The sequence below is a fragment of the Aulostomus chinensis genome, chromosome 9, assembly GCF_037954235.1.
Source record: "Aulostomus chinensis isolate RoL2024-O1b breed Wild chromosome 9, RoL_Achi_v1.0, whole genome shotgun sequence".
Classification (NCBI taxonomy): Eukaryota; Metazoa; Chordata; class Actinopteri; order Syngnathiformes; family Aulostomidae; genus Aulostomus; species Aulostomus chinensis.
In genome coordinates, this window is record NC_141328.1 from 8,834,447 (window position 1) to 8,857,715 (window position 23,269).

The 23,269-nt window shown below is 38.5% G+C and overlaps 1 protein-coding gene across 8 annotated transcripts in view; it reads right to left on the reverse strand.

Annotated features, from left to right (window-relative positions):
• Positions 1 to 48: 48 nt before the first annotated feature.
• The window catches only part of LOC147255688 (synaptotagmin-2-like), a 66,317-nt gene continuing 43,096 nt past the window's right edge, over positions 49 to 23,269 (reverse strand). For 7 of the 8 annotated variants that reach the window (XM_086213552.1, XM_086213549.1, XM_086213548.1 and 4 more), the window contains 8 exons: positions 14,288 to 14,503; positions 13,797 to 13,957; positions 9,630 to 9,767; positions 9,259 to 9,426; positions 8,563 to 8,730; positions 7,764 to 7,881; positions 7,292 to 7,425; positions 49 to 5,641 (listed from right to left, as the gene is read on the reverse strand). In XM_086213552.1, the coding sequence (XP_086069678.1) occupies positions 5,426 to 5,641; positions 7,292 to 7,425; positions 7,764 to 7,881; positions 8,563 to 8,730; positions 9,259 to 9,426; positions 9,630 to 9,767; positions 13,797 to 13,957; positions 14,288 to 14,483 (1,299 nt within the window). In that variant the 5' untranslated portion in view covers positions 14,484 to 14,503 and the 3' untranslated portion in view covers positions 49 to 5,425. The remainder of the gene's footprint in view (positions 5,642 to 7,291; positions 7,426 to 7,763; positions 7,882 to 8,562; positions 8,731 to 9,258; positions 9,427 to 9,629; positions 9,768 to 13,796; positions 13,958 to 14,287; positions 14,504 to 23,269) is intronic. The other variant, XM_086213555.1, reaches the window with a different exon arrangement.

Genomic DNA, 23,269 nt, shown 5'->3' on the forward strand with positions numbered 1-23,269 from the left:
TTAGAATAGTTTGATTAGTCATACACACAAAGAGATGCACATTTAAGAGTGAGTAATGTGTCCCATATATCCCTGTGCAGTTTGTGCACCATGTCTGCTGAAGGGCCTACATTTTATCGACTTAAACACAAGCACATACAGACACACAGCTCCCATTTCTATCCCTACAGAACTCCAGTGGTAGTTTGATTTCGGTGACAGGAAGTAAAAATCTCCTAAATGTGCTATAAATCACATCTGCCTCTTCATCTGGTGTGTTCTGTTAGCCTTTGTGTGAATTATTGTAGCTTTCAAACAGTGGTGATAGGCAACTGTAATGAGGGACTGGCAGTATTTTTGAAACACTGAAATCTTGTATTTTAATTATTCTCAGTGCAACATTTGGTCACAGTTAGTAGCATTAATGGGGCAGTGAATAAAGGACATGGAATCATCATATTGCATCAGACAATGTGTAATGTCACACATTTAAGATTGCTGATCGGTTTTAGCTTAAACTATGCTAAGCTGTGCTAACCTTTTCCTGGATTCATGATGTACATTTTCTCATTTAATTGTTAGCCAGAGGGCAAATAATATGGATGTATAAAGAGAAGTGGATACAGTGTCAGAGGCAAGGCCCTGTTCATAAGTTGCTCAGTCAGGCGTGCAGCTAAAAATTTAGGCTATCATGTAAAATGGAAATGCTAGTGTGCTAGCTCCAGGGGACAAGCTAGCTAACTTCCTGGTTAGTCCTCAGCTAACTTGAATGTTGATTTCAAATTTGGTTCAATGGAAAAGATCAAATTTAAATAGCTAGACAAGTCATTTTGTTTTGAAGCTAAAAAAGAAAAAGGTTTACAGCAGATTATTCTACACTTTCTGTCTTTGGAGAAAGCATTTTTGGGGGTACAGTGCATCATGTGACAGACACTGTAGTTGCAATGACACGGTTTTGCCACTATGTAATGTTGGCTTAAAGGTCCAGCACACTTCTTGTATCCAGGTCATTTTATATATCCATGGCAAAATTATTAACCATGTCCTCTGTTTTATATAATATAATGCAAAGGACATGATACATCTCTATTTTTAGGAGGATTTTTTAAAATCACAAATCTATGCATAGTTCTGTGAGAGGGATTCAGGCCTTAAACATGAGCATCTTAAATTTCTCTCTTCTTCCTTTAAAATGAATTCAGCTCTTAAACTGATTAAGCAGTTGTCCGAACAAACCATAAAAATTGATCAATGTGACTTGCTGAACAGCAGCAATGGGTTATTGATTGTATACATTATCATTGCTACAGTCTGCAAACTTAAATCCTGACCAAGTTTGGTTCAGAAATTGCACTCAGCCCTAAACACCTCTTTTATTTATATATATATATATATATATATATATATATATATAATTGAGAAATACGTTGTGATATTATCTATGATTCTTACTGTTAAACAATGCATGAGCTATACTAATTACAATATTTTAAAATCAGCTACCTCTATGAAACAAGGACATCAACAGCTCCGAAAGTAGAAAAAACACACACCCACACCCACCCACACACACACACACACAAAATACACAAAACACACAACTCAATGCTCACAAATACAGTCAAATGGATTTTGCCCTCTTGATGATTTCTGAATGGGATGTAAACAAAAGACAAAAGTGGCGAAGGAAATAAACATCAGTTTTTTTTTTTCCATAAGTCTAATCTAACTACTCAGCTGAGCTCTAAAGAGTTAGTGCTTGAGTTTTATGGCTTAAGTTTTATCGTATTCATTTATCTTGTATACACAGACACATTTTGTATCATGAACACAGCAAAAGAAACACAGCCATGGGGGGTTTCACTTCAATTAAATGAAATAATAAAAAGTTCCAAGTAAACAAAGAAGGAAGCAACCATTTGTGTTCTCTAAAAAAAAATGACTATTTATAGTTAGTCCCTTAAATACATATTATGATTTGAGCCAACAGATTTCAGTATGGGTCAGAACTGGCACAAATAATGACTCCTACAATCCACCTACACACCACAGGATTATTTAATCTTCCTCTAATTAGATATATTAGAACAACACTGTGCCAACTCTGTCAACTTCTATAAAATTCGTATTGATTTAGAGATCCCTGTTCCAAATATTAAAAACTGACATACTTTAACCAAACAATAATTAAAAAAAAAATTCAAACCTAAGTCAAACATTGGCCTTCAGATAAGTAATGAAACAATATGTATGGCAGATAAATGGTTTTAAATTAAAAAAAATAAAATCTTGGGACCACAAGGGGTTAGATAGCAAGCATGCGGCTACATTTTCATCCTACATGAACTCACACACAGTACTGGACGACACACTTGCTTAAGAATTTCAGGTGTGGAAAGGTTCTTATTAGTACTCTAACATTTGTATGACATTCTCTTCAATGACCCTCATGGAAAATAAATACACATTTGTTTCATTTAGAAAATATACAGTGCATCTTTTTTCCCTTTTTTGTGTTAATAAAATGACAAATGACACCCATTAACGTACACGAGATATTTTTGCTTCGTCTCTAAAACATGCTCTTATGTACAGTATTTTTGTATAAACATGCAGTATCAACGTGTATGAGCTATGTATTTAGGCAAAACTACACACCAAATGGGTTACTTGATTGCTTCCATGTTGCCTTTTCTTAAGTGTTGCTTCATGAAAGAAACAGATATATCGTGTGAGGTAAAAAAGCAGAAATCTGTTGGTTATACCAAAAGAAAAAAAAAAACATAAAAGAGAGGAAAAATTAAAAGAGCCAACATTTACATTTGATTTACATTGACTTTTGCATTTTTGCACGCACAATCACCAGGTAAGTTGAGAGCTTTCTGACTTTCGTTTATGACAAGATACACTGTGGTGCAAGCACCCAATATGACCCGGGACTTTTACGATTTAAAACTTTTAAGAACAGCCAAACAACAGTTTAAACTAGGGCTGGGTATCAAATGTCAATACATGCATACAATTTCGGTGTGTAAAGAGTTACAGTTTCATTTGTATGTTGTAAAATTAGTTTAAGTGGAAAAATGCCAACATGTGCTGAAACAAAAATAGAAAATGAAAACGAAAAATGTCATTGGTAAATTGGTTTATATTTTCCTGTCATAGAACTGTTGCCAGCATAATGTATTTACATTTGTTGTGTAATTTTTATTTGTGGAATTTTCACCTTCACAGCTGGTACTGCCAGATCACATCACAAAACCACGTGAGAAAGCATTTTGTTGGATTTCATTTCTGTCTGAACCACAGTGTTATTTGGACCAATCTTTATTTTTTAAGGAGATAGAGTCGTGGTTTAGGAAAGTGATTATTTGTTCAGAACAATAAAGGAGGCTCAGAGAAGATATCATAGATGCTACTGTAGCATCAGTTATATCAGACCTGGAAAGAATGTCTCTGCATTGAAGGCTTTTCTTCACGGAAAATATCTTTACCTTTATGATTGGCTGTTTGGAATACTGAACTGCATATTGCTCAAGAGTAGCACCATGCATAGTAGCTTCCATGTTACAAATATCACTCAGGAACCGGTATTGAAGTCGAGGTACCGACAAAATGTTTGAATAACACCCAGCCCTAGTTTAGATGATGTCACGAGACAACCTTTGTCCTCTCACTTCTCTGATAGAATATTGAAATACACTGAAAGAACCACAGAGCTAGGGAGCAGCGATAGATTCAAACATGTATGGGTTTGTTTTTTTTTGTTTTTGTTTTTTTGGATCAGATGAGTCTATTTAAATCAACAGAGCAGTCTGGCATGCCATTTAAAAACAAAAAACAAAAGAAGAAACGAATCAATCTCACAAACTTTCATCACGGAAAAAAAAACAAAACACAAATCACAGAAGAGTGTCAAAATTACCACAAAACAGGATAATACCAAGTAGTGCAATTAAATTCAACTGTTTGGTAAGCTGTGTATGACACACACATACATGGATCAGTGCCTTCCTCCAGTTCATATGCTTGCAATCAAGTGAGAAAAAAAAAACACAAACAAGACAAGGAAAAACAAAATAAAGATGCCCACATAATGCACTACCTTGCTCCTTTTAAACCAGCAGTTAATCCATAAATCAATGTTCTAAACATAAATAATTAAAGCTCTGGTTTTGAAGGGTACTTAGACATAACATTTTGAGATAAAGTGCTTGAGGAATAAAGGTGTTTAATGTTGAATAAAATAAAAAAAAAAATAACAATGAATTAAAAAGAAAGAAAGTAATGAAGAGAACAACACCGCTAACTGGAAGGCGTCCCTGGTAGTTGAGAATTGCTTATTTTGTTACTTGGAAGGCTTGTCTCCTTTATGACTGTAAGACGGTTTTAAGGATTCCGTTGCAGTAAAACCCTTGTGTCAAGTCCATGACTAATGGCAGTAGCACTGAACGAGTGAGGAACAGAATCAGAGGTGTTGGAACGGGGGGGTGGGGGCGGTAGACGGCAGGCAGTAATCGAAACCTTGTAAAGATCATGTCATTGGTGGTAGTAGTACCCGTTCTCTTTGTTTTTTTTGTTGTTGTTGTTGTTCAGATGACATTTTTTTTCTCAGTCAGAAATGTTTTTTATTCCACTAAAAATTCCAGCACTCCCTCACTCCCTGGGATACCATATCATGGAGAACAGTGCGTGCGAGCCTTAATGTCACTGACAACCAAGCTATTCTCTCTCGAGTGGACTTTAAACAACCTGTTTAAAAAAGAAAGGCATGGAGTTTCCTCTCAGTTTTCCTGAGATGATGGAACGGATTGGTTAACGAATCAAAAAAAGGCAGTGTAACCGTGGGTAACTGTGCCTATCACTACTTGCTACCCAACTCTAGGAATGTACTTTAAACGAACAGAATGATCTAGTAAGATAACTGGCAGGTGTGGAGCATGGTGCACAATACACCTAAGGAATGGACCTGCTTGTGTTATTTCTCTATCATATGGCAGTATAAAGCATTTTATTATTAAGCACAAGTCTAAGCTCACTAAAGAGAAGGGGTGACAAGTACAATATGGGTCAGTGTTTTATGTTTTAACCCCTCTTTCACCACAAAGCACTCTTACTGTTCTTCATAGTCTACTCTGTATTCTTATTAATGGAACCACAACCCCAATACAAAAATAGATCTAAAGGAAATCAACGGAGTATCTGTCCATCCTGTCTTCTTTTTTCAATGACATGACTTAATAGAACATGATGCTTTTTTAATCTATATTTCACATCATGTTGAACTATGGATCTTTTGAAAGGTGGCAGTGGGAGGGGGGAGCAGGGTGGAGGGGGAGTAGATGTATATTTTGAGTGCTCTTCTGGAATATACACTGATATGTGGGACCTGATGGGAAAATGCATGGGTAAGTGGAGGTGGGGACATTGTGTTCTGGTGGCGGTTTTACTTCTTGGCAGTCAGGGCCGCGAGCGAGGCATCCACCTCCTCCTCTGGCTGCAGTGGATGCCACTGGGCGATGGGACGACGGGGGTTGGCCAGCATGTCAGACCAGTGTTTCAGCCCGGCCCCCGTGGACTTGCTTCCCACCCAGATCTTCCCAATGGCATCGTTCTTGCCAATTTTATCATAATCCAGCACCGTGATGACAGCTTGGATTTTCTGGGGAAACAGAAGGATAATATTACAACAAAGTTCAAAATGTGATTGCGCTTATAAGAATATAAGTATACAAGACAAGGTAAGTAACTGACGTCAAACGATGTTTATTTGTGGTCACATTTCAGACTAGACCAATCACTGTTCTGAGTCTCCCACACAGCTGAGGACAATTTACACCTTTTCTCTGGCTTCTTAAACTTCCTTAAAAAAAATGCTAATTGACCCCTTTTTCATTGTGAGTAGATGAGCTGCTTTTTTGTCTCGTTTTTTTCCTGGAATGACATGTTTGACATCACGTGTGAGCCACGTTGGTTGTTGGTGATTACTATTTCATATCTTGTGCTCCATTCAGTTGTTTGTTTTTTTTTAAACTCAGCACGGACTTAATGATTAAAATTTTTTTTGCCAAAGTGATAAAAAAAGATGCTGAAGGTTCACGCTGTACCAGAAGCAGGTTACAAATTGCTGCAAAATTATTATAATTACGTTTACCTGGGTTGTCTCTTTTATTATCGTTACCAATCACAGCTGGAACCAATAAATATCTATGTCTAAGGCTAGAGGATTATTATGTTGTATCTGGGCTTTGGTTTGTATCCCAGCAGACTTGGGACCACCTATATGAAATCCAAGCAACTTTTCCTGCCTTCACATAGTTAAAAATATAATAATGCGTAGCTCTTCATTATTCTTGTCTTGTAGTACTTAAGACATTTTTCATGATTATCAGGATGAGCAAACACAATATTAGGAGGACCATATATGGCTGTAGTAAATTAGAGTGTACTGTTCTAAATCATGATTTGCTGTACTGCTTATTAATAGGAGGACAACTGTGTTATATCTTGTTTTTGAATGTTGCAGAATTTTACATCAACACAACTCTGGTGTGACATTTACTGTGTGATTATTTTCAAGAATGAAATCTGGGCATAATCAGCCATATACATTCATATTCTCACCATGACCTATACGATATGATTAAAAGGTTGAACTTGGAATGTAATGCCTCATGTTGATGCTGGTTCATCTGCTAGCGAGGAGATGTATCATTCTGTTGGATTGACTGGGAAGAAACAATCTGTCCACTCTAAATTGTACGGTGCGTAACAGAATGGAGCCTCACAACTTCATCTTTGGATGAGTAAGACATCGGCTGCAGTGAAATCTATTAGCGCAATACATTTCATGATAAATTCTGGCCTGTCATTGAGTTACTCATGGATTTCACATTAATTAGAGACAGCTGACAAGTCATGCCATTGCCAGAGTTTGTCATTTTAATTGGTCAGTCCTGGATGAGAAGATTCTACCTGTTTTCGACACTGCTATCGATAGTAAGCATGGGAGCATGGCGGATCTGTGTATCTAGTCAACACCAATGTCTGGCTCAGATTAACTCACGGATGTGCCCAAAACACTTTTTCAATACGCAGAGTTTTATTTCTCTTTTGCTGTAGAATGCTTCTAAATTGCTGAGGTAGATGAAAAAGGGAAATGGCAACCAGCTTTACTCATTAAAATATGCAAAAAGTGGACATCTATATATATAGCACAGAATTACTTCTTAACCCTCCAAAAACTAACAGATATGCTTCTGCCTGCAAATTAACAGATGGATGCCATAACCATCTTAGCTCATGTTCTTACCTGCATTTGCTCAAGAGGAATCTCGAAGCTGAAGGACTCGTTGTAGTATGGATTCAACGTGTTCTTCTTCACTGTTGTCTTCTTCTTCTTCAGCCTCTTCCCATTCTGCAGCAGGTTAATCTTCACATAGGGATCTAAAAAACACAAAGGAGGCAAAAATCATGATAAATTGATGAATACATGCATGTGTGGGGTTGCAATGCTGTCATGCTCCAACAGATGGGGCCAATACTGAGGCAAGGGGGAATGTAAGGTGCTGCATGGCAAGTACTGCAGCGTCAGCACGTGAGCAGGGCAGGAGCGACCTACTAGCTGTGCTCAATGACATTCTTTATACACTGCAGTCCCTCTGCAAGCATCCAAATCTCACACTTAACCAAACAAACTGGCTATTTCTGTCAGGGCCTCAATGCTGAAATACTGTCAAGTGATAATGAAATGCAATATCTGAGTCTCAGTTCTGTGAACGTACCCGACAGTCCACCCACATCCATTTTCTTTAGATTCTTGGCCTCCAGAATACAGATGGTGAGTTTGCCAGCAGTGGGGACGTAACGCAGAGAGATGCAAATGTCTCCCAGTTTCTCTGGCTGTCACAGAGAGGAAAAAAAAGGGGAAGAAAGTGAAGCATAATTAGAATAATTTCGCTGATTGTAAAATGTACATAATCTCAAACTACATTTTAAATATGCTCAGAAATAACTGCTGAAATAAATTGTGTTCCGAATAAGTCTTTCCCAAGTGGATCAAATATCTGAGACAGCAAGCAAAATGAAACTGCAAAACGAGTAGATCTGAATCACGAAGTCAGCTTCTGCACATGTGATCTACCTATTAACAGAATAAGCTATTTAGGTTGTGCTTTATGGAAAAAGTGAATGTAAATGTATTTCAGTTAAACCTTTGTTAAAGGTTGCAGTTGCCAACGATAGTTAGAGGTATTATAGTAGACAAAGTGCTGACCCTGAATTGCCCTGAGTAATATTATGTGCAGACACTAGCTCATCACAGATAAATTGGTATCAGCAGGTCGAGTATGGAGGACAGGAAGACTCTAAGAAATATTAGAAAGAGTGTCACCATTGTATAATTTTTTCACTAAGAGTGAGGAAAACTTTAAATTTAAACTTGCACGGTGAATTAATGTGATCACTGTCACTCTCAAATTTATCAAATTGATTTGTAAGCAAACTAAAAAAATGGTTCCACGTTTGCCTAAAAAAAAACAAATCAAACATGGAATCTTAATGATTTTCGAGAATTGCTCTTACCTCTTCTTGATCTGCACTGTCCAGGTCCCTCCACTCCTCAATTGGCTTTGCCAGGTCAAGGGTGTTCATTGGTATTTTAATCTCACCGATGACGTCATGTTTAGAGAATCGATCAAAGTCGTAGACTGACATTACCAAAGTTTTCCCTCCCATTTCTTGAAATGGAATCTAGAAGTCAGGAACCAATCAAATGTTACAAATACACAGTATTGTGCAGATGTTTAGCACAGAACACATGCACTGCTTCAAACCAGTAGGCAGTAAAAATTACAGGGATTTAGAGATCAGACATATATACCTACACCGGTTGTGACTTTGGCCAGGAGCCTGACAATTGCCTGGCTTAATAATATGCTGCTTCAGCACAACCAGCCTGACTTTGACAAGCTGAAGCTGTTTGAATTGTATTTATAGAGCTGTGTCAGCAGGCAAGGAGCACCAAAGGTGGCCCTCTCCTTTAATTTGATTCACTATCACATTCTCCTTGTCGGACACCTTCAAAACGTCTGCAGCTTTTTATCACTGTTGAACAAGTGTACGTGAAACAGAAGCCAGACTCTAAGCAGGTGCTAAGCTCTCAGAGGACAAAGAGAAGGGTCACCTTTAACAGGACCCGTCTAGCCATCAAACAGCTTGACATAGTTGCTGTTTTAAATAGTCATAATTGAAAGGTGACAGCAAGGTGCATCAGCTTACCTTGAAGGTAAAAGTCTCATTGAAGACTGGATTGAGTGTTTTCTTGTGAACCTTTGTGTCAAACTTCTTCTTCTTATCAGGGAGGACAAAGACCTTGACGTAGGGGTCAGAGGTACCACCACTGTCCATGGAGAGGAGATCAGCTGCTTGCAGGATTCCAACAGTCAGCTGCGGAGACATGACTTATTTGATTACGTACCAGTATAAACTTTCTGTCCCTCATTCTGTTTCTCGAATAAACAAAGACACATCAGGCCGTACAAAGACTATACAACAGTGTATCATTTGACGCTCACAAAATCACATGACTTCTCTGCTGTAACAAGTACCTCGTAACAAAAAAATATAAACTAAATTACTCAAGTTCTTACCTTGTTCTCCTGGAAGTCATAATCAATGGAGTACTGCAGCTTCCCAAGCTTCTCTTTCTCCTTTACTTCTTCCTCTTTCTCATCTCCAGTCAGTCCAGGCTCCACGTCATCTTCTTCATCATCATCATCCTGTTGTTTCTGCAATGACAGAAGGGAGCAAGCAGCAGAGGCAGGAGTGTGAGCAGATGGTTTGAGGTCTGCGACTGTGTGCTGAACACCAAACCTCGGCCGTAAGCAGTCAGGTTAGTCACAGCACCTACCTTCCACTTACCCCCGTTCACCCCGATGTTACTAGTGCAATCTGTTCATCGATGACCACGGTTGCAACCTGACTTGATTTCACTATTTCTCGGGTGACACCATTTGCTGTTTTTTTTTTTTTTGTGGTTGTTGTTGTTGTTGTTGTTTTTCTAAATGATTATTACATGTAAAGCTATACTAAAGTCTGAGGCAGGGAATATCTCCATGCCATTTAAATTATCATTATGTAGAGAAAGACAAAGAGAAAAACGAGTGAGAGAAACAACAGCAGTTAATATACACGGGGTGTACAAATACACAGACACACTTTATAACCCACCCACATTAACTAGCAATTGAACATAACAGCTGTGCAAATAATTCTGCAAGCTCTACATTTGACCGAAAATGTGGCTATTGCACCGTTTAATATTTCTAGGGGTGGACAAAATAACAAAACCATGAAACACGAAAACAGAGCTCTGGAGAAACTTCACGGCAGTAAGATGAATTCCGGACGTGACTCAACTCATTTGAGTCATAGTAAGTTGCTAACAAAGTCTCAAAAATCGTGACAATGTAGGAATCTGACTCAGAACACACGAGCCTGAAGTCAACAGATTGATATCTTTTAAAAAAGTAACTTTAAGCTTTTCTGATGGCATGAACATCAACGCTTCAACTTAAAAATGCCTCTTACTTATTGTTGAGTTTCTCCAGCGCACCACGTGTTAGGTGTTAATGGTTATTCCGTCCATCCCATGAAGAGTATTTCAGGTTGAGATGTTCACAAAAGCAGAATGTCCTCATTGAGTTATGAAAAGATGAGATTCAAGATTTAAGTGATTTTAGCTCTTGTAGAACTTTCTAAAAACGCAAATATCCTCTAATACTGTTTATCTTCTGATATCACAAATTGCCATATATTCTACTATTGTTGTTCATAAATAATGTACTTGATATCTTTGTTAAGGAGGGTATTCAGTATTCCATCTTACACAGTAAAGTGAAATACTATGACTCATGACGGTATGCTAAACCTTAATTTTCAGCTTTAGTGGATTAATCTGTTGTCGCCCATCTTGCCTTTACATCACACCCAGTGACTCTTCATCACTATAGAGGCAGACATGACTATTCGGGCTTCAGCTGTTTGCTTAGAAATGACTGTGAAGTAAACTTTGGATTCTGTATGATGCTGGGTAGTATCTCAGCTACTTGAGAAAAACACTATGTCCATATAAGACTGGAATGTCCAACTACTCACTGATCGGTTGAAGTAGGTGAGCTGAAACAGGGCACACGCACACAGATAATACACACCATTGCGCATGAAGCACCATACTGTATCACACACACACACACACACATACACCTTCTCTCTCTCTCTCTCTACCTTTCTCACACACACGCTCACACTCACACACACATTTGCTTACATGCAGGCTCTCATGCATGCTTAACAACTCACACCCTCACTCATATATTTTCCTAAATAATCCTTATTTGTGTCATTCTCTGTCTTTGCTGTGGTAAATGCTTTTCATTCAAGCATGCCAGGCCGCACAATGCAGGAATCCAAGGAGACACATTTTTTGATGATGGCAAATGTAAATGGGTTACCTTAAAAATGTCTGAGGACAGACAAAGCTACATTTTGATGTTTTTATAACCACTAATTTAAATTTTTGTTCACATATTCCAAGTGAGATGTACACACGGAGGGTTTGTGGTTTGTTGAGAATTTCATGTTACCCACAAACTCACAGATAAAGACATGGTATGTCTGATTGTATGCACCTTTGGTCACCTCCATGGGGGGGGGGGGGGGGGGGGGGATTATAACATGAAGTATCTGTTACTTATCTTTGGATCAACTAAAATCAGCAACATTCAGGCCCACCATGTCTCTTCAATGTGACTGCAGTGTTTCATGGAGTAAGAGCATCAGTGACTGTCACCTGATATTTCAGCAGCATGGGTCATCCAGGAAAGTTACTCTCAAGTCAAGTTGTGGCCATTCAATGGTACCTACTGCAAGGGCGTATGCTGGTCTTTGTCGGGAGATACAAACATGGAACTCTGAGCGGGTTTGCACAGGCAGGGCACAGCATGTCAATTTCAGACTCCATTTATAACTGCAGAGGAACTGATTGTAAAGTGTTATTTAAGGTGTTTCGTTATAAATGCCCAAGGAGGTGGAAACATGCTCAAAGTATGGTAAAGATTCAACTCTTATTTGACAAATATCCAGCTTAGCCCTTGCACATGCATGTTAGTGATCACTAGTGAGTTGCTGAGTGCACCAGTCATTCAAAGGCTCAACCAAAGGATGAGTTTCATGTTCATTTCAAACTATCTGCACTAAAAACAAGTCATTATTTTGTTTTTTCTGTTGATAGGATTTGCAATCTCTGTATTTTCAAGACATAGCATTTGGTGCGGCATATCAGTTCAGTGGATTTTGCGAAGCAGCATAATCGCTCCCACAGTTTCCTCAACAAGCACCCGCAGCACCTAAGCTTGCAAAAAACTAAAGAAGCCATAGCACTCATTTTCATCAAAACTGCAATCCATCCCTCCAAGCCCCGCCCACCCCTGCCACTCCCCCCCTGCCCTGGTCTGCGCTTACTCAGAGCGGCCAGAGAGGGGCGCCGCGTGCTATCAGACCTACCGTAGGCAGAGAAGTCCACCACAGTCAAGATACACGGAGCACATATAAGACACAAAGCAGGAAGGAGGAGAGCAGAGACAAAGGAAGAGATTGAACTCACAGCAGACACCAAAGAAGGGTAATCACAGCAAATGCAGTCAACTACACTGGAGGGAGCGAAGAAAATGACAGATAGACAAGCCTCCTCATTAGCACAGTCATATCTTCTGCAGCAGAGCCATTGTGCCTCAAAATAACTACTTTTAGACGGATAAACTTCAAATCATGAATCATGCACTAAAAGAAAATATAACTATAAAGCCAAAAGAAGAGCTAACTCCTAATTTCCATCATCCGTATTTGATTACTGTTAAAGAAAATGTTTGGACTGAATTGATAAATCATGTCATTTTCCACTCAAATCCCAAAGCACAAGTGAAGAGAAAGAGCAACAGTAACATTTATGACAAAAACATAAAAGAAGAGAGAGAGAAACACAAAGATAATCACGGTGGGTATATGTAATGAAATTATCACCTGTGGAGAATACACTGACTGAGTTATAAAGAAATTGAACAGTAATTAACAGTCTATGTTAATCATCTGTTATCAAATACATTCCAAACAGTGTATTTATCTTTTATTTTGGCAGGATTAAACTGCACAAAATGGGAACTACAGCTCCAATTAACTTCATGTTATAAGTTGCTGCTGCCTGATCTGCTTCATGCATGTGTAAGTGTTTCAGCCATCTATGATAGCTCTAGACGCTCATCTAGATAAATCATCCTTTCTTTATTGACTTTAAAACACATAAGATCAAAAAAATAGTGATATAATAATAATAAAAGTATAATCATTCAAGGGATTTTACTGCATCAAACTGCTTGCTAAAAGTAACTCACTACACAGTGAAGAGTCACTTGCATTGTAATTCTGAAATGCAAATTGTGAGGACAGGTTGCTAATGCTAACTAGTAGTGTTGGCTCTAAACACTGCAAACAAAGTATCAAAGTTATCACAATGCTAGAATACAGTCAGATAGCCATCTTAGTAAGATTGGTAAGTGGTTTGTCTGAGTCATGTTGCTGGTGCGGTTGTTGACTTACTTGCGCATGTGCAAAGCATATCAAGCAGCAACAACAGCTTTCCTGAGACAAATTTATTGCTACATGCATCTGTTCTCCAACAACCAGTTAAAGTCAGCTTTAGTTTGATTTGACCGATGTGGAAGAAGAGTAAAATCCCTTGGCCCTTCCACGGTGGAACATACCTCTCCCCCTTTCAGGTTCTTCATCCCCATGTCACCCTTCCCCTTCTTGCCCTTCTTGTTCTTCTTCTTCTTGCAACAGCATTTCTTGATGATGCAGAAGCAGCATGTCAATATGAGTAAAGCTGCAACCACGGCAATGGCAATGATGGCCCAGGGTGGCACTGAAGAAGATGCACACATCAATGTATAGATATCACGCTCAGACAGGAAAGAAGAAAATACTTTGACATTTGGCCAAATAGTCATTTAGCCTACTCCATGTCACGCTCTGGGCCAAATATATTTAGTAAGAGGTGCTAGGTTAGCAACTAGACGTGGTGAAAATTAGATTCCTCTGACATTAGGAAGGGCAGCCAGTGATCAATACTGAATAAAGACATTATGAGGCTGCTGATGCCTGCAGCAAAAGAGAAAATCTAATTCCAAATCGTTGCTTAGAGTCACAGCAATACAAGTTGATTGATCAGAAAACAGTTTTGTCTGATACTCACGGGGGATCTTGTCGATTTCATTCAGAAACTTGTTCTTGATCTCGTCAAAGGCATCATTCTTGTTGACGGGTTCGGTTGAGTTGTCAGCAGAGACGAATGCGACAGGGGCTGGAGTCACAGTTGAGGCACTGGCCCCTGTTGGCTTAGCAGCGACCATGGGCGTTGTCTGATGCTTGAACAAGTTCCACTTAGTCATTTAGGCTGCACACAAAGTCCCTAGAAAACAGCATTAAAACACAGTCATTTAGAAGTGCTCAGCTAAACCTGCGAGCATCCAAGCATTAATGACTTTTTTTTTTCTCTTCTATGCTTCCATAAGAGAAGTTATTGTTCACAGTCAGATACAGACAGAAAGTCTTTCGGCCATGTTATTGCAGTAATTTACAAAAAAGTTGCTGGTGGAAATAAGATAAAACACATTTTCATGTTTTGAATAACTTCCCATAAAACCATCATGACAAGGAATTATGTACTCTCTATTTTCTAAATTCAACCTGTTACCCTTTGTTTAATTTATCAACCTAAATGGATGCATGGGTAGGCTCCCTGTTAATGGAAATGGGCATCTGAATTACACATGTAACAATATTCAACTGTCATCAGTTTTATCTATATAAGAAGTCACACGTAGATGAATAACACTTCAAAAGACAATTTCAAATCAATGCATAGAACATCACAACATGAGGTCCAAGTTTTGTGTTATCCTGATGTCATACATAATAATATTTTTTTTTAAAAAGCGACATGGGTAAAAATTTAGGCCCACATTTGCCAGCATAAACGTTGTTTATGCTTTTGTAACAGGTTAATAAATGATACTGAATGTGCCCTTTCCAGCTGTGGTCCTTAGATGTTTCATTAATGTAATAATAGCTAATTTCACCAAATGCCCTCAACTGATTTGTTTGGTTGTTGGGAATGGAAATACTGTATGAATTGTTTTACAGTGGTATCTACAGGCTGCTTGTGGAAATATTGCATCAGAACTGTTCAGTTACTTTCATTGTCAGTTGAGGCGATAAGCCATGCCGTTCTTTTTTTTTTGTAGTTTAATTCACCTGTGAAGTGACTACAGTAGGGAGATTTTGAAGGCTAGCTACAGTAAAACATGTTTGTGTTGTGCTGTCACTGTCCATGTAATATTCATGCAAGATATACGGTTAAGCTTGTCTTTTCCTTGTGTCAGGCTTATTGCAATGAAGATATGGCCCATGTTGACAGTATTAAGCTGTCTCTTTTCAACTAGATTTGCCGCCGTCCAGCCTCTGATTGTGCATCAGAACACAAGGCCATGTAGTTAGGATCTGCAGATTGTTCCAGCTGTTAAATATGTCCTGTCAGGACTTAGAAATGAGACGCAAACAAAATTAGAGTGGTATATATCTATATCTATATCTATATATGTATGTATGTATGTATGTATATATATATATGTGTGTGTGTGTGTGTGTGTGTGTGTATATATATATATATATACATACACACACACACACATATATATATGTATATATATATGTGTGTGTGTGTATATATATATACATACACACACACACACATATATATATGTATATATATATATATATGTGTGTGTGTGTGTGTGTGTATATATATATATATATGTTTCGAGCTAAAAAAAGGGGTTAGAGAGTTCTTACTTTATGCCTGCAATATGACCTTACAATATGTTTCGGAGAGATTTACTACCAATGGCACTTGTACTTAATGCAGAAAAATGTCTTAATTTGGCAGCTGACTCAGCTGTAATAGTTGCTGCTCAAAGGAAGCATAGCAGAGAACAGAAAGTGGAAGAAGGGATCATTTTGCCCACGCTTTGTGTTCATTTGAAATGCTGTCAGTACATATTGCACCTCCAATGCTGCATTGACAAGAGCATTTTCTCTCTTTTCTTTAGTTTAAATTGCCATGGTGTGCATGGAGAATGCACATCTGGAAAGCCCCCCATTTACATGTGTGTGACCCTCACCTGCCTATTTTGTGCCAAGTTACATGAAAAATATGTTAATCATAATCATTAAGTGTGTCTGTGCCTCTAAATTTAGGCTTTTTTGTGGATTTCAGACTCACACAAATTTGTGCTGCTTTAAGGGATAGCCCACCCAAAAATGAAAACTCAGTCACCATCTACTCATCTGAACTACAATCTTAAACAGTTTAAGTGAATGGTGATCAATTTCCAAGAAAGACAAAATAAAATTAGTCCATGCAATTCATCTGACAAATTAATCCAAGTTTCCTGAAGCATGGGCATGCCGAGTTGTTCTGAAAAATGTCACTGACACCTTGTTTTTAGCCTGACTGTTCAATGTAGCCTGCAGCTCAGTGACGTTTTTCAACACTTGGGGACAATTAGAATACCTAAGATCAGCAGTATGGAGACATTTTATGGTTTATTATATATTTCTTTAATGTTCAAAAATTGGTCTCCATTTTGTTCAATTGTTGTACTGCAACACCTTTTCATGTGACATTTTGTGGATTTTGTAGGATTTTTGGTTGACTATTCTTTTAATATCTGATCATTGTCCTCCTTTGGAGAGGTGAAGTTTAAAGTCAGTAAAGAGGAACCTTAATTCATGCCTCAATTTGTTCCAGCAGAGCAGTGATCTGAGGTACCGTGATGGAAATAATTTGCTGTATTGCCAAAACAATAATTCAGATCATTTACACTTCAAGTTGTTTCTTGATGGTGCAAACATGTCATCCGGCCGCTGTTTCGGTCTCTGCAACCAACATTGTCGATTATGTAACACACCCACATAGACATTATGATCAATGTCTAATCCTTTTGTTCCATCCAAAGGGCCTCTTTGTCCACCAACATGCATACATGTCATAAGCAACAACGAGAGACAGCTGGAGGCTTGCTAAAATAAAACTATATGTGAGCTTCTGTGAAAGCTAACTACAACCCACATACTGTAGCACCTGTAAAGACATCTTGCATCTTTACAGCAGCTATAAAGTTAATAGTCATTTTATGTTCCAAGAGAACCTCAGGAAATGCTCAAGCATTACTAAAAGGTCATTCTTTTGTACTTCAACAGCATGATGCATTGGAGAATTAATGAATATATGAATACATGTGAGAATCATGAATATATTATTGATAAAGTTGATGACAAAGGTCACACAAGACAATTACTATTGTTAAATGAAAATATTATTAATAGCACATAATGTCCACTGTATGATTAAGAGAGAGGTGTGATGAATTCCCTTTTCATGACTCAGCTAAGGCTAAAACCCTGTGAAACATTCAGTCCATGTCCACCAAGGTATTACGCAGGAATATATTTGATACCATGATTGATTATGGCAGCACACTCTGCCATTTTGCAGTGTTTCTCACATATTTCACAGGGCTATGAGGTCAGTGGACAATGATTCCAGCTCAGTTACTGGCAATATTTATGAGAAATAACCATCAATCCTCAACTTATAACACCTTTGTTTTTGTCTGGATGTCTGCAGCTCCATACTCAAGCCAACAGTGCCTGACCAGGAAAGGTCTTTTAACAGTAGAAAGAAATAAAATGAACAAGCACAAGTCATTCTCCCGTGGTGTTTCCACAGGCCTGTTCAATCAGAGCTCTTATCGGTTCCAGAAATCGCAGTGTGACAAGTGCAGCTGAAAGCAGCCTGCTGACAGAGTGATGAATGATTGGGTGATCAGAAAGCAGAGAATGTTGACGAGCATACAACAGTGGACTTCTGTTGTTGGTTTTATTAAAGTCATGGTGAAGCGGCTTCAAAAAAAGAAGAAGAAGGATTTTCCCATTTTTTCAAGTGCCAATTCTCCAAGTTAGTGCCAGCGATTCTGTGTCTATTTATTGCCACATATAAATAATTCAAATTGAGGCTGACAGCGGGAAGGATGAGTTTATATAATTCAGGGACCATGCAGGACCAGTTTAGTCCCTTTAAATATAGGCCTCGAATATATGAGGCTCGTGTAACAAATGCCTTATGATAATATACGTATGTCTCAGGTCACTGGGATGTATCACTTTCACTCATTACACTCTGTAAAATGTGCTAAATAAAATAGCAATCAGACATTTAAATGTCCCCGCTCTGATTTTATATAAACATGTACGCATATAAATGTAAATATTGTGGATATGTTCAAACCATCCCCTTCATGAGCACTTTACCCCCTTTGTCCCTCACATCACACCAAACCAGACTAATTAAATTCATAGATATTCGCTGAAGCATTTTATCTCCACTGCTCTGAGGACGACAGTGAGGACGGACAGAGGGGACACAGACTTACACTATGTTTTATGAGAGCTATTAGTCCTGCTTCACAGCCGTCTCTCTCTACTCACTCTTGGCAAATCAACATAAACAGCTTTTCTGCTAAAGGATGCGCTTGCATTATTTGGGAGTATTTAACAGGACCAAGACAGGCTGTTCTTCCAGGCAACTGTTAATACCTACATGGTAGTATCATCAAAGTGACTGTGCTAACATTCTGATGTTAAGCAGTACCTGTACTGTATAATCCAGTCAAGACAATTTTTATTAGTGCATCCAAAAATCCCAGCGAGCCCTCTCAAGTTACAATCATTTCTGTCCTTAGACCCTTGACTCCAGTCAGGAAAGAGAAACTAGAAACATCACCTCAAACCCCAAATCTTTTCAGTTCATCCTTGAGCCCAAGTGATTTTTTGTGTCAGATTTGAAGAAATTCCTTCAAGACCTCCATGAAGCTTTGCAAGAATGGGACGGACAGACAGACAACCTGAAAACATTACATGTACATCCAACGACTGTTGCCAGCACAATGGCACAAGAAAAAATGGAAATAAATGGCAGAAACCTCAGGGAGAGTGAGAAGAAGAGCAACAGAAGAGGAATCCCTCTCCCAGGACATTTTAAACATCTAAGAGTCATTTATGGAACAGCATTGCCACCATTTTGAGCTGAATACATCAGTGGAAACAGCAGAGAATAACATTCCACAAAAGTGGTTCATTAAGTTCCTCTACAAGTTACAGTTTATCAGCCATTTAATCTACAATGGTTTTCAATCCAAAATAGTGTAGAATGCTGAACTCTGATGTTGCAACAAATTAGCTTTCACTTCTTGTCATTGGAATTTCTTTGGTATTGTTAGCATTTGCTTATTAGCCCGAAACCCAAAGCTGAGGTAAAAAACAAAAACAAAAAACAAAAAAACCCACAAAAATGAGTATTAGACATATTGAAATTTCGACTTCATGATGAAGGCAAATGAAAATTCAATATCATTACATCTCGTTCTGGATTGAAACATGTGAACCAAATATGGCAACATTCCATCCGATAATTGTCCAGACTGGAACCACAAATGTCAACACAGACTTGATGGTGGTGCCAGAGGAAGAGCCAGAGGATCTCCAAAGTGATTATGATTAAATCCTCTGGGCTCTGTGAATGCTTGTAGAAATTTTCATGGCAATCCATCAAACAGTTGTTGAGATATTTCAGCCTTGTCCAAAGTGGTGGGCAGGCTGGCACTGCTATTCCTAGAGACACATTGGACCTCAATCATGCTTATATAACTAATTAGATACATAGATAAATGCACAACGTTTCACGCTAGCATTAAGGTTGTTTTGTCCTAAAGGGAATAACCTGAATCATCAGATTATGTCTACCAGAGAAAGTGATAGCTAGGCTTGTCCTTGAGAGAAGCTCTTAACCTCAATCTGCCCCAGTGGAGCTGCTCAGTGGCCAACAGATCCTACTGTGGTTATACTGGGCGGCTTCCAGGTGAAAATGTGTATCTGTGTGAGCGTGCAGTGTGACATTTATCAGGCATGAACGTTCGGAAAAAATGCATATCATGTTATACTCGATGACTGAGATCTGTGGGAGTTTTGAGCTCCACATCTCATTAGTGTTTGAGTCATCAGAATAAGTTTAAAACAAAATGGCTGAGCTCCACGGCCCAGAGCAGCACAGCTATGACTATGATCTGGCCCTTATCACTAAACACACTGTTCAAAGTTGGATGGGGATCAAGCACAGTTATCTTTCCTGTACAAACTGGATATAGGAAGCCCACATCCTAACATGGCCGTTCAACTGAAATTGAGGGTTTAATGCACATTGTAAACTGTCCAAGTAGAGTAATATGAAGGTGAACATCCCAACAGTGGACTGGCGAAATCTGGAAGAGTGTGCATGTTTCATTTAAAAATAATTAAAGCTGCTGGGCAATAGAATTATAACAATTAAAATCAGCTATTGAGACTTCATAAATGGCATTTAGAACGTTTTTCAAAAGTTTACGGATGGTTTCTTGGTAATTTTTTTAAAAGTCTGATGGATAAAGTGCAAATTTAACCGTTTTTCTTGGCCATTATTACATAATCAATAACTACTGATATCTATGTCCTGGCCCTGTGACATCCTCACAAACATATGCAGCTTTTTCAATCAGGTTCTATCAAGTTCAATGACTTGTTGGTGATTTTGAATCACCGCTGTGGACTAAGTAATGAGGAGGGTCGAGTTCCCTGCAGCTTTCTCTTTGCTGCTTTTTCTTCTCTGCACCTTCTGCAATCAAATGATGGTGATATCTCTAAGAGAAAGAGCTTGTGTCCAAAAAGTGGTGCACCTGGCCTCGCTAAGCTTTTTTTGTTTTATGACACTGAGCACATCAAGTTGAAAACCTTGCACTTTTCAGAAAGGTGTTGGTTTTTGCTCTCTTTCGGCGACCAGTCAGATGGGACTCATCACCCTGGTAACCAATGTAATCATGAGAGATCATAGCAAGAATTAGAGCTATTAATATTGAGCATGTCTCTGATGGATCATGTCAGCTGTCAGTATGAGGAGCAACACGATTATTACGCTCATCGATGTAAAGTATGAGTGCAAGCATCCTCTGGTTGGTGCTTAAGCTTGAAAAAAAAAAACATGTCAAACAAACAGAAACAAAATCAAATAGATCAAAAAAAGGCAGTGACTCGATTACTGTCTATTACTTGTGTCAATGTTTAACTTTGATGTCCCTATTGCCTTTTTTTCCTGGCACTGCAGAGGAAAACACTACCAGGACAATGGAAAATATGAAAATGTGAAAACAATAAGTTACATGGTATCACAGTATAAAATACGACATGACTATGATCAGTTATAATGACTCTTAAAGAATGAAAGCTTAAGAGATTTGTTTGTTTGAACAAACACTTCGATATCTCTGAGAAAAAAACAGTTTTTCTCATGAAAATATATATTAAAAGTCTCTTGTTTGTGATTCTCTGGTTACTTTTTTTCCCCAATACTAGAAAAATGTACAACAATCAGTGTTGTTACCACATTATATAACTGTGTTTTCACAACCTTATGTAATGTTTATCATATAGAATTTGTTTTTTTCAGTACAATCATGATTATAAAAAATAAGCATCCTAAACAATCAAAAATCCCATCAGGCTGAGTTCTCCTCTGAAATGACCCCACTTCCTTGATCCACACACGTGAACATAAATAAGAAATGTTGCGTCCTTATCTGATGTTATGTATGTGACGACCCCACGACCTCATCCAGTGACAGGAATCCCCAGTTCACAGCTAAGACAGCTCCATGTGTCGCCGACAGTGTTTGCAAGCGCTTATTAGCACGTAGGTCAGATCCAAGAGAAAACAACCCAAGGAGAGTGAGCTTAAGTCATGCAGCTGTTTCATTACACAACAACAAGTTCCCCTGAACAGCAATTAATTAACAATCCACAGCCAGAAGGCCAGGTCCTTTGTTTTTCGCTGGCCCTGACAGCTTTCCTCTATACTACAGCTGTCTGCCAGGGGCGAATCTATACAGGAGCGCACGACTGTGTAGATTCATAAAGCATGCATTTAAATTAAATCTCAAATCTCCATCCATGTTGAAATGCAGGACAACATAAACCCCGCAAACCTCTTGATACTTACTTTCAAAATGGCTTCTAAGAGTAAGAAGAAAACTGGTTGCGGGGGTCATGTGACTGCAGCTCGGGGCAACAGTCAGGAGCAGTGGGGCAGCAAATTAAGTATTGAATATTAGGTACTGTGAAAAGGTTGTTGTATTCAAAGAGAAACAACAGCAATGGCTGCTTGCTTGTCACAGGTCATCAGATGAGTGGAGTCCTCAAAGACACAAAACAATCTGAATAATATGACCCCAGTAAAATCATTCAGCTCACACAGACATCTATGACACTACCGGTTATGTGTGGGTGGGTGGAGCTTGTGGCCTCCAGCTCAACATAACACTCATTCAAAGAGTAAGGTTCTAGACCTGCTCTTTGTATAAAGTGCCTTGAGGTGACTTTTGTTGTTATTTGGTGCTATATACTGTAAATAAAGATTGATTGATTGATTAATTGCCACACAAATGTTTTAGCATATTTCCTAACATTCTATAAAAACTTAATAGTTTAAAAAATATATATTTTGATAATTTTACATTAAAGCCGATTCCACATTTATGTAAAAGTTCTTTCAAGGAGAGGTGGATTATCTCTGAAAAATTGGGTGTGCTCTAATTTTGTATTTACACTTTTCATGCTGTGTGACTCATTCATCCAAATCCCATTGAGCTATTTTAGGTATGTGCCAATTTTTTTTAAGACCTCTAGGAGATAATTTGATAGCTAACTATAATAAGACATCATATGCATCATGTTGCTGATAAACATACTGCAGGACGGAAAGGGAATATTGGCTCGACTCTTGCTGAGTCACAGCTCACCTCTGATCTCACTGGACTTTATTTCAGCTGGAAATGTGCATTATCTGGCACTTTTACAGAACAAGGGGCAAAGTATTTTATTCGATCTATCAGACAGAGCATTGCTGTGGCCATAGAGCTCAGCTGAGATGGTGGGGTTGTCTCAATTAGAGATAATGTGCAGCTTTGTTCCTGAACTCTTGCTACTCTATGGTAATTCATTCCTGCTGAAATGGACTTAGGACACCCACAGA